Source organism: Lacerta agilis, chromosome 10 (assembly GCF_009819535.1).
Source record: "Lacerta agilis isolate rLacAgi1 chromosome 10, rLacAgi1.pri, whole genome shotgun sequence".
Lineage (NCBI taxonomy): Eukaryota > Metazoa > Chordata > Lepidosauria > Squamata > Lacertidae > Lacerta > Lacerta agilis.
The window spans coordinates 2,605,753-2,618,385 of NC_046321.1; the positions used below are offsets into that span (position 1 = coordinate 2,605,753).

The 12,633-nt window shown below is 49.6% G+C and overlaps 1 protein-coding gene across 1 annotated transcript in view; it reads left to right on the forward strand.

Annotated features, from left to right (window-relative positions):
* The first annotated feature begins 1,329 nt into the window (after positions 1–1,329).
* LOC117054543 (lithostathine-like) overlaps positions 1,330–12,633 on the forward strand; it is a 32,762-nt gene continuing 21,458 nt past the window's right edge. The window contains exon 1 of the mRNA XM_033163494.1: positions 1,330–1,555. Within this exon, the coding sequence (XP_033019385.1) occupies positions 1,530–1,555 (26 nt within the window). The 5' untranslated portion in view covers positions 1,330–1,529. The remainder of the gene's footprint in view (positions 1,556–12,633) is intronic.

Here is a 12,633-nt window from a genome sequence, read left to right on the forward strand (position 1 = left end):
CAGAAAGAGCTGCCCTGGGCCCAAAATTGACCTGTGCCTCCATGGACAGCTGTGAGTCCAAAATGAAACACACTTATCCCCATCAGGTGTAGGGAGTCCCCCACACTTTCCCACCCCCTGTCCCCCCCCAGGACAGTATTTCTGTCCTGTCAAGATTCATCCTCAATCTGTTAGCCGCCATCCATCCTCCAACCGCCTCCAGACACTCACACAGGATCTTCACTGGTTCCAGTTTAAAAGAGAGGAAGAGCTGGGTATCATGCACATACTGGTGAACACCCAGCCCATATAGATAATAAAAAGATATATATAGATATTAAAAAGCATGGGGGAGAGGACGGAGCCCTGAGGCACCCCACAATTGAGGGCCCAGGGGTCTGAACACTCATCCCCCACCATCACTTTCTGGACATGGCCCAGGAGGTAGGAGGGGAACCACTGCATAACAGGGCCCCCAGCTCCCCTAGAGCAGGCACCCCCAAACTCGGCCCTCCAGATGTTTTGGGACTACAACTCCCATCATCCCTAGCTAACAGCACCAGTGGTCAAGGATGATGGGAATTGTAGTCTCAAAACATCTGGAGGGCCGAGTTTGGGGATGCCTGCCCTAGAGGGTCCAGAAGGATACCATGGTCAAAGGTATCCAAAGCCGCTGAGAGATCCAGCAGAAGCAGGAAACAGGTTTTCCCTTGGCCTCTACCCCTTTGGAGATCATCAATCTGCGCAACCAGGGCAGTTTCAGTCCCATGATGAGGCCTGCATCCCAAATGGAAGAATAATGGTGGCAGAAGCTTTCCTGGTCCTGCAGCCCACCAAAGCTCCATGAGCAATACGTTCATAAACTTTCAAGGGGCCATCGGTTACTTGGTGGTCTTTTCTTCTAAAGACAAATATTTTGAATACCTTTACAATGATGTATGATGCAAATAGCGCTGCTGTTTTCCTTATTCCACGTAGGAGAGACTTTGATACACAGGTCTGAGTTCATTGCTCTGCCTGAAACTGCTGTGTTAGCAGCAATGGAAGCCTGGGCAGTGTGTTCGGGGGTCCTGGGCTGCCTAGACAACAAGACCCCCTCCTCAGCCTGGCTGATATGGTCCCAGGTAAAGCAGAGCAGTACGTTTGGCACCAGTTTGGCTGCAGGAGGTGCTGGAAGGAGGTGTGCAGGGCACCATCCAACCGTCTTAGAGATTCCACTCTGGATTTGTGCAGGTTTTCCTCCATAGCATTTTCTTCTCCCAAAGATAACTCAAGAGGCAGTGAAGGTTTAAGACCACAGTTTTCCTTCTCGATGGGCTCCCTTCCCCAGTTGACGAGCCCATCTGCCCTTCACTTTCCTCTGCAGCATAGGCAGAATTTGCCTTCTTGACTGTGGGATTCACTGTTGTTCCCATCCTCTCCATCCACCAGGGCCTGCCTTCACCTGCAGCAGAACTACCCAACCCACCAAGGATTGGAGACCCATCAACTATCCTCACCTGGTTTAGCCGGCCAGTTGAAGCCATTGCTTGGATCATGGCCCCTGTTGCATGCTAACAGTTTCTGCAAGCCACAGGTGAGAGCTGAGTGCAGGGTGGGGACCAATGATGGATAGATTACCCCAGAAGGTGCATGACATGTCCCCCACCAATGCTACTACCGCTTCCTTAACACGCCAAGATAATCGTATAATTGTGATATTTAAGACGGATCAGGAATAAATTCATATCTCAAGAAATAACACACCTTCAGGTTGTTAATGAGTCAATACTACATATTGAAGGTTGAAGTTTCCACTAAAAAAGGTTATCCGTTTGCCTTTAATATCCCGCTTCTCAGTGCCAGATTAGGATAGTCCTGTGTCAGAAGATGGGCTCGAGATCAGGCAGCCCATCATTATTATAAAGAACAATGGGGGTGGGTGTTTCCGTCTGGGATTCCCATGTGCCAGCTGCTTTCCTTCTGCTTCTCCTGCTCTCTCCATGCAATGTGAGGCATGTAGATGGAGATCCATCTCCAAGAACAGGATATTCCTTGAGCGCCCATTCAGCTGACCCCAAGCACCAAGCCTTGTCACTAGTTCTCTGATTGACCCAGACCACAGTCCCGGGAAAAGACGTAGACCTGGGTCTCACATAATGGTCCACATGGACCTCCTGAGGCCAATGGGACTGTGCAGGTGATTCATGAAGATCTAGAGGTGGAAACCTGGGTGGATGGAGGACTATGATGCAGAGGATGGGAAATGTCCAAGGAACAATGAACCGGAGAAAGAGAGGGCCTGTCCATAGACAGAGAGCAGCTACCTTTCCTGTGAGGAAACAATTGATTTGAAAAGGCTGTATTCCCAGATCATGCTGCTTTGTTAATGATGATTGAGGATTATGAAAGGTGGCTGATGCATTACTATCATTTGATACATTGCATCTTCATTTCCTAAAAATTGGGAACATGGGTAGCAGGTGGGGGAATATAGGAGACATTGAAATAAGAGAAGGTGCTAATGGTGCTTGATGTGTTTTCTTTCCCTTTGTTCTCTTCCTTGAAACCCAAACAGTATTTCATTTCCTCCAACTCTGAAGAAGGTGGTGGAGAAGACAGGCAGAATTCCAGGGGAAGGGGCACCTTTCGTTTCATTAGGAATAGACATTAAAATGTGTGAAATGTGGAATATGCTTCACTAAATGAGCACACATAGCTGACATCAACAAACCCAAAAAAGGGCCAAACCATTTAAAGGATGGAGAGTGGAAAAAGTTTAACTGATAGTGGAAAACATCATCGAACTGACATGGGCAAGAAAGGATTCCAATGCAGGGAGTGTGGGAAGAACTTCAGTCGGAGCGGATACCTGAATATACATCAACGGACTCACACAGGGGAGAAACCATTTAAATGCTTGGAGTGCGGAAAGAGTTTTAGTGTGAATTCAACCCTTAGGAAACACCAACGGACTCACACAGGGGAGAAACCATTTAAATGTATCGAGTGCGGAAAGAGCTTCAGTCGGAGTGGACACCTTAGAAGACATCAACGGACTCACACAGGTGAAAAACCTTTTAAATGTATGGAGTGTAGAAAGAGCTTCAGTCGGAGTGGACACCTTAGAAGACATCAACAGACTCACACGGGTGAAAAACCTTTTAAATGTATGGAGTGTGGAAAGAGCTTCAGTCAGAGTGGACACCTTAGAGGACATCAACGGACTCACACAGGTGAAGAACCTTTTAAATGTATGGAGTGTGGAAAGAGCTTCAGTCGGAGTGGACACCTTAGAAGTCATCAACAGACTCACACAGGTGAAAAACCTTTTAAATGTATGGAGTGTGGAAAGAGCTTCAGTCAGAGTGGACACCTTAGAGGACATCAACGGACTCACACAGGTGAAAAACCTTTTAAATGTATGGAGTGTGGAAAGAGCTTCAGTCAGAGTGGACACCTTAGAGTACATCAACAGACTCACACAGGGGAGAAACCTTTTAAATGTCTCGAGTGCGGAAAGAGCTTCAGTCACAATGGTGACCTTAAAGTACACCAGCAGACTCACACAGGTAAAAAACCATATAAATGCATGGAGTGTGGAAAGAATTTCGGTCAGAGTGGACAGCTCAATAAACATCAACAGATTCACACAGGGGAGAAACCATTTAAATGTATGGAGTGCGGAAAGTGCTTTAGTCATGATGGAAACTTTAGAAATCATCAACGGACACACACAGGGGAGAAACCATTTAAATGTATGGAGTGCGGAAAGAGATTTAGTCAGAATGGAGACCTTCACATACACCAGCGGACTCACACAGGTGAAAAACCATATGAATGTATGGAATGCGGAAAGAGCTTCAGTCTGAGTGGACACCTTAGAAGACATCAACGGACTCACACAAGGGATAAACTTTTTAAATGCATGGAGTGTGGAAAGAGCTTCAGTCACAGTGGACACCTTAGAATACATCAACGGACTCACACGGGTGAAAAACCATATAAATGTATGGAGTGCGGAAAGAGCTTCAGTCAGAGTGGACACCTTAGAAGACATCAACGGACTCACACAGGGGAGAAACCATTTAAATGTATTGAGTGCGGAAAGAGTTTTAGTGAGAATGTAACCCTTAGACGCCATGAATGGACTCACACGGGTGAAAAACCATTTAAATGTATGGAGCGTGGAAAGAGCTTCAGTCATTGCAAAAACCTCAATATTCATCTACAGACGCACACAGAGGAGAAACCTTTTAAATGTATGGAGTGTGGAAAGAGATTTAATCAGAATGGGGACCTTCAATTACACCAGCGGAATCACACGGGTGAAAAGCCATATGAATGTATGGAGTGTGGAAAGAGCTTCATTTGCAATGCAACCCTTAGAAAACATCAAAGGACTCACACAGGAGAGAAACTGTTGTAACCTGGGAACATATAATCTCACCTTTGCTTTATTCTGTATGCTTATATTCCTGATCAAAATTTTGAGTAACCATTTATGCATTAAGACTGTGCCTTGTAAGGAATGCTTCTTACAAAGAGTTGTGGGTTATAGCTGAAGCAAGCAGAAGATATCTAGCTAGGCAGATTGACCGCAGAAGAAATAAATTATGTCATTGGGTCCTATGTCTCCAAGTGAGACAGGATGTTGGGAGAAACAGGATTTCTGCAGAATGTTCTGGGTGTTTGAGATACATATAGAGTTTGGCCAAGTCTGACATAATGAGACTTATATGCTGACCAAGCTGAAACAATGGCCCAACGAAAGGAATTGGGAGAGAGTTCACAGGGGCAGAAGGTCGTTGCGAGAAAGCAGAAGTGAATCTCCTTGCTTCAGCTAACTAGGGTGAAGTTCAGAGAGTCTTCTGGGGACAAGAGGGTTGGATTTCTGGGCTGCTCTTTCTTTTGCAGTTGGATTACTTCTTCCTCCGTCAATGCCCACTGCACCACCAGCGAGGTACAATACTGTCCTTTCAACTTCCCAGGAGTCTTCAGTATATTCAAACTGCTTCAAACATACAGGGTGTTTTGTCAGGCTTCAGAAGACCTGGTTGGCTAGGTCCAGGTCATGGGTAGGCAAACTAACGCCCAGGGGCAAGATCTGGCTCAATGACCTTCTCAATCCGGCCTGCAGACGGTTCAGGAATCAGTGTGTTTTTAGATGAGTAGAATGTGTGCTTTTATTTAAAATCCATCTCTTGAGTTATTTGTGGGGCATAGGAATTTCTTCTCCCCCCTTCAAAATATAGTCTGGCCCCCCACAAGGTCTCAAGGACAGTGGACTGGCCCCCTGATGAAAAAGTTTGCTGACCCCTGGTCCTGGCCCGGGGGGGGGGCTGTTTGCAGGGAGTTGTCAGTCATTTGGGGTTGATTGTTCCACCATATTTGCGCATGAATTAGCCAAAATTATTCACCATGCCTTGTAATGGAGTCCATTCCACCTGTGAGTGTGGGGGGACCCCCCCCCCCCATTATGCCCTCCTGCTTGAGAAAGCCTGGCAGCCCCGGGCAGAGAACTCGCAGCTGTGCCAAGTGGAGAGAAAGCCTCTTCTCTGCAGCCCCTGGTCCCCAGCCGGACACAAGCCTTAAAGCAAAACAAAGTGAGAACCCCCCCACACACCTTTCCTCACAGCCTCAGCCCCTCTTGGCTAAGCTAGAGACAATACATAGACATACACAGAGGTGGGAGTCCACTGTTGCCGGGGGGGGGGGTCACACACACACACACACACACACAGAGAGAGAGAGAGAGAGAGAACCCTCCAGCCCCAGCTCCCTTGGCTGAGCTGGAAACACAAGTCTCAATTCAAAGCACACAGAAAGAAAGCCCCCCCCCAATGTGCAATTTAACTGCAACAAAACACACAGAGATGGGAGGCCGCTGCTCCCTGCTTGTGGCACCCACAGCTGGCCGAGACACAAGACGAAAAGGAAATATATCAAACACTTTTATTATGTCAGGAATGCTTTGATGGTGTTTTTCCTGCTTCAGATCAGGCAACTGATAACGCAGCAATTTGAGGGCTCCCTTGGGCAAAAACTGGAGACCACCGCCAAAGTTAGGAGCAAAAAGCAGCCAGTAGGCTTGGTCTTTATTGGAGAAATTACTGTCGCGACAGGGCTCCCACTCCTCAGCACGAAGGGAAGATGGAAGCCCCGAGAAGGAAGTGTCCCAAACTTTTATTGCCTCCCCCCCTCACATAGAGATACACCCCCAAAATTACATCAGACTACATTAAAGAATTTCAGGACGGGAGGGGCTAGGAGCAGAAACCTGAGTGGTTTCACACCTGGGCTACCCCCTCCAGGTAGTGAGGCACAAGAAGACAAAAGGTGATATTGCCCTAGGGTAGGACCAAGCACAGTCCCATTGAGTGGAATCCACTCCGAAGAGGCAGTCCTTTATTAAACAGATTTTCCTTGTCTGGCAAGGTTGAGGCGGGAAAATCCTGTCTTCCTGCGGACGTGGGGTCACGCTTAGAGGATTATGGAGGAGGGTGAACAATATGGAGGAGGGTGAACAATATGGAGGAGGGTGAACAATATGGAGGAGGCAGCCCTGAGCGAGCCCTGCTGGTTACCGGTGGCAGGGAGTCATACACAATTCAGAAAAAGGTCCAAGAAGTACACAGAAATAGAGCGGAAACATTGTATAAAGGAATTGATACATTTGTGATTGGATTAGTCACGGTCGATTGAAAACGGAAACAATGTATTTGCACCTTGTCAGAGCTGTCAAAGCGGAGAGCCTGCAGTACCAGCGGGCTGGCCACCAGGGGCGCTATTTAGAAACGTCATTTTTTATGAATGAATGGGATCCACGGAAGGAGAAGAGACGGGATCTTCGGGCCTATTTTCCTCTTATTTACGAGGGCGACCTCATGCAATAAAGGGTATAAAGTTCAGGGAGACTGTGTGTGGTGCTTATGTAACTTGTGTGGGGAAATACTGCAACAGTTCCCCCCTTCGGAGATAAGATCGCAAGGGGGGGTCCTTGCGATCCTTTTCTCCGCACAAAGTTGGAGTTAAAGGGCAAACTCTTTGTTGCGAAGGGCAGCTATGGGTCTCATCTCAACGTAGTCAGAGTGATCATAGTGCAACCCTGCTGCCCTGTTCTGCTGAGTCGGAATAGTCTGTCTGGGGAAGCACGCACGGCATGTCTGGCAGCATAAAGGGAAGCAATGCATCGCACAACAAAATATGGCAATACAGAGGACAACAGCGCATATAACAACAATGATGTTTCCCACCAAGTGTTTTAGCCACCCAGTCCCAGGCAACCAACTCCAAAGAGAAGCGTCAGATAGCCCTTCATGCTGGATATCCCTTAGATCGTTGGCCAGCGCATGAATGTTATTTAAGTGTCCGGTGATGTTGAGGGTTTGGTCAGAGACAAACGTGCAACATTCTGCCCCAATTAGGGCACACACACCTCCAGTCGAAGCTAAAACATAGTCCAAAGCAAGTTTGTTCTGGAGCGCCACCTGGCGGACCTCCGATAGTTCTGCAAGTACAGATTGCGTGGCTGCATTTGATTCCTCCATAAAAGTTAGTAAGATGTCCGTAAGTTTAAGGATATCAACATGGTTGGCACCTGCCCCATATGGGGGAAAAAGGGCTCTGCCATAGGTCTCCCCGTTTGCCTCTGCTTGGGAGTGGTCAGATAAAGTCTTGTCCCTCTTATTGCGCCTCCTTCCTATGGGCAGTTCAGGGGTGACTCTAATTCCTGGTAAAATTAATCCTAAATAGCAATTTCCACGTGAGTGGGGACTGGCCCAAACATATCCCCGGTGGCCACACAACCAGAATAGTCCTTGCAGGCAAGTGCCAATATGACCAGTTGCAAAGGTCCGGAAAAAGCACTTTGAAGTGGGAGTTGGGACCCAGGAGTCAGGTAGATTCATAACTACTTTCCAGGCAGAGAGAAGGTCTGCCTGGGGTTTGGGTACATTATCATGCCAGAGGGTTACCCGCCCCGACAGGGAGATGGCAATAGAGTACTTACAGGTACTGTCTCCGATCATTCGTTCGTCCCCGACAAATTTGCGGCATAAGTCCCCATTGGTCGGTCCAGTCAAGTAGATGTACTGATGGGTCAGGTTCACCGCTGTTAGGTTCCATGCAGCCACATTGGCAGAAAGGTATTGCTGCAGAGTGAGAGGAACTCCAAGGAAAGGAATGCCACTTTGAATGTGGGCAGGTGTGTTTGCACACACCCAGCAGTTGTCCATTTTCGCCTGTTCAGCTACCTTGGCAACCAGCCTCACGTAGGAGTTCGAGTGCCAGGTGGATAGGAGATCCTTGTTGGAAAGAGTGTTTGACACCAACAGTTCCCCCCTTTGTCGAGGTGCCGTCCCCACTGGGTGGAGGGGGTCCTGTCGATGTAGCAACGACAGAGAGGAAGCCAGTCCACCGCAACGTTGGGGGCCAGTATTATCCCACGTGTTTATGGTGTCCGGGGTGGAATGATGCCAACCTTCTAAGTAAGCCTTCCCGTCCCAATATTCTGCCATGCCAATATCCCAAATGCAGCAAAAGCGACGGAGGCAGACACCTTGCAGGAGACTATGTCTGGGACGTGAATCAACTCGCTTGCAATAAAATCCGTACAAAAGACGATGAGAAGGGTGATGTTTGTCAGTGTACGTGGTTTCCGCGCCCCCAATATCCATCAAAGTCCAGTTTAGGGGTTGTAGGGTCTCCCCGTCCTGGAATCGGGTATAGGAACCGTTGACACACCGTGCCCGATACCAGGTGTCGTCCAGGGTAAGCGTAAATGTCCCTATGAGAGCGAAGGAAGGAGAGCGGATAAAGAGTTCCCAGCTATGGGAGGATGTCAGCACTGGCAATATGGAGTAGCGCAGCAGTACTCGGGTTTCTGGCAGGCAGAAGTCAAAATCTCCTAATCGGTCCGGGGTACCTTTCCGTACCATATCTACTGTCCCATAGTCCAGGTATAGTTGGGTTATGTTCAGTCCAGGGCACCATTGATTAGTGGCTGGGGTGGGAGCAACGGTAGCGGAAGCGAGGGCACCGAAAGAGAGGAAGAGCAAAAATAGGGACATGATTGGCGGGGTGTGACGTGGTTGGAGCCGTGGAACGTGGTGTCACACGAGCTGGCAGAGGTGGCCGTCCGATGAGATGTCGGAGGTAGCTATGAGACGGGCCGTCAGAGGCAGCTGTCAAACGAACTGTCAAAGGCAGCTGTCAAACGAACTGTCAAAGGCAGCTGTCAAACGAACTGTCAAAGGCAGCTGTCAAACGAACTGTCAAAGGCAGCTGTCAAACGAACTGTCAAAGGCAGCTGTCAAACGAACTGTCAAAGGCAGCTGTCAAACGAACTGTCAAAGGCAGCTGTCAAACGAACTGTCAAAGGCAGCTGTCAAACGAACTGTCAAAGGCAGCTGTCAAACGAACTGTCAAAGGCAGCTGTCAAACGAACTGTCAAACCCGCCTGAAGCGCAGTTTGATGCCAGGGGTGTCTGGGACGATCTCTGAAGTCCAAGGGGCGGTAGAGGCGGCAGGCAGGCAATCCTGTTGCGGTAGCGCGGTAAGGTGAGCCCGATCCTGGCTCCGATCAGCAGGCGGCAGAGCCCGATCCTGGCTCCGATCAGCAGGCGGCAGAGCCCGATCCTGGTTCCGATCAGCAGGTGGCAGAGCCCGATCCTGGCTCCGATCAGCAGGCGGCAGAGCCCGATCCTGGCTCCGATCAGCAGGCGGCAGAGCCCGATCCTGGCTCCGATCAGCAGGCGGCAGAGCCCGATCCTGGCTCCGATCAGCAGGCGGCAGAGCCCGATCCTGGCTCCGATCAGCAGGCGGTAGAGCCCGATCCTGGCTCCGATCAGCAGGCGGTAGAGCCCAATCCTGGCTCCGATCAGCAGGCGGTAGAGCCCGATCCTGGCTCCGATCAGCAGGCGGTAGAGCCGGTGGGGTGGTGAAAGGGTGGTTGGGGTCCTCAGTGTCCACAGAGTCCGGAGGCGGGGGTACAGCCTTGCAGCGAGTGTGATGTAGCCAAGAGAATTTCTCTGCAACTTTAAGAGAGGTTGGAGTGGTCAGTAATACCTGGTAAGGTCCTTCCCAGCCGGGTTGGAGTGGCTCCTTCAGGTAAGTTTTTGTTAAGATCCAATCCCCGGGCTGGAAGGAGTGGACGTTCTCATCCAGGGGTATGTTCTGACTGGCAGCGGCATATCTGTGGAGGTGAGCAAGCTGTTTCTGCAGTTGAATAACATAATGGGTTAGTTCGGACTCCCCAACCTCCAATTCAGAGGGTGGGAGTTGCGTATTATACACAGGGGATGGTCTTCCAAACAACAGTTCATATGGGGACAAGTTCAGTTTACCTCTTGGGCAGCTGCGTATGTTATGCAGCACCAGTGGCAGCGCATTTACCCACTTAATGCCGGCGGTTGTGCAAAGTTTCCCCAATTGTAATTTCAGTTGTTGGTTAACCCGTTCAACCTGTCCGGAGGAGGAAGGGTGGTAGGGGGTATGTAACCTCCATTTAATGCCCAACGCCCTGGCGATTTGTTGAACTACATCCGCAGTAAAATGAGTTCCTCTGTCGCTGTCTAAATGTCGTGGTACGCCGTACCGGGGAATTATTTCATGTAGTAGGGCCTTTGCAACAACCTGTGCTGTTGCTCTTCTGGCGGGGAAACATTCGATCCACCCGGTTAGCTGATCAATGATGACTAGGGCATGTTTAAATCCCTGGCAAGGGGGCAAGTCAATGAAGTCCAGTTGCAGACTCTCAAAAGGGACAAATGCCCAGGGTCTGGCCCCTGGGGGGCTTCTAGCGGTGTGTTTTGGATTGAAGCTCTGGCAAGTATGGCAATTCTTGACGGCGCTTTTGGCAGCAAGGGCTAATCCAGGGGCATACCAACATCGCTGCATGCTGTCGATTAGCTTATCCCGTCCCCAATGCGTGCAGTGGTGTAATACCCTGAGGTGTTTAGGCACCCAAAGTTTTGGCATTATTAGGCGCCTGTCGGGAAGATACCATATCCCGTTCTGGAATGTAGCCCCATTTTCCTTCCAACCCTCAACTTCCTCAGGGGTCGCTGTTTCGTACATTAATTGGAAATCTACATCAGCGGGCAGTTGAGCGCCCTGAAATTCATGGTGAGGAGTGAGTGGCTGAAGAGCCGCTTCTTGGGCCACGTGATCCGCATAGCGGTTCCCGGAAGAGATCGGGTCCTTCCCCTTAGTATGGGCTTTGCAGTGGACAACAGCTATCGCCTCAGGAAGATGGATGGAGTTCATGAGGCGTTCCACTAGGGGGGCATGGGCAATGTGGGATCCTGCTGCTGTAAGGAATCCCCTCTGTAACCATATCTGTCCTGTTGCATGCACAAGTCCAAAACAGTATTTTGAGTCCGTGTATATGGTAATGCGTTGACCAGTTCCTATCTCGCAGGCTCTGATTAAGGCAATGAGTTCTGCTGCCTGTGCGCTATATCGGGAGTTGATGGGGTTGGCCTCCAGGATATCATCATTAGTAACAACCGCATACCCGCTCTTCCGTTCCCCTCCCACTACTCTGGAACTACCGTCTGTGAAAAGTATGAGGTCAGGGTGTTCTAGAGGGAGGTAGTCAAGGTCTTCTCGCGGTTTATCTGCGTGACGGACGACCTGGGAACAGTCATGATGGGGGGTCCCATCGTCTGGAAGTGGTAGCAAGGTGGCTGGGTTGAGAGTATTGACTCTTTTAATGGTAACGTTAGAAGGGCTTAACAGGATGGCTTCGTACCTATTCAGCCGCTGAATGGTAAAGCGCTGGCAGCCACGCATATTTAGGAGGGTTGCAACCGCGTGAGGAACATTTAGAGTCATTTGATGTCCTAAAACAGTTTCTTGTGCCTTTTCCAAAAGCAAAGCGGCTGCAGCCACTGCTCTAAGGCATCCCACATGGCCCAGTGCCGTGGGGTCAAGCTGAAGACTATAATATGCCACAGGTCTGTTTCTACCCTGAAACGGCTGGGTAAGTACTCCGGAGGCTATGCCTTTATTTTCATGGACAAACAAGGCAAAGGGCAACCTGTAGTCGGGGAGTCCTAGAGCAGGGGACGATCTCAGCTCTCTCTTAATTGCCTCAAAGGATTCAAGGGCTTCTCCCGACCATTCTAACTTCTCCGGAGCTGCCTCTTGAGTCATAGCAGTGAGGGGTCTGGTAAGTTCTCCAAATCTTGGAATCCACTGGCGACAATATCCAGTGACCCCGATAAAACCACGGAGCTGTCTCTTTGTTTGTGGGAGCGGGAGTCGGGCTATAGTTTCTATTCGGTCTGTGGTTAAAGCACGTGTCCCTTCTCCTAGGATATGCCCGAGATATTTCACCTCCTTCTGGCAGTATTGGATTTTCTTGGGAGATACCTTGTGTCCCTTGTATGCTAGGGCTGTTAGAAGGGTTTTGGTGTCCAGCTTGCAGGATTCTACGTCCCTCCCACACAGAAGAAGGTCATCTACATACTGGCATAAGGTGGACCCCCCAGGGAGGGTGATGTCCTGCAGGTCTTGATAAAGAATTGCGGAAAAAATGGCTGGCGATTCTACATAGCCCTGTGGCAGCCTAGTCCAAGTTAACTGGCCCGTCTGCCAGGTGAAGGCGAAGAGGAACTGACTGTCAACATCTATTGGGATGCTGAAGAAGGCAGAGCATAGATCTATGAC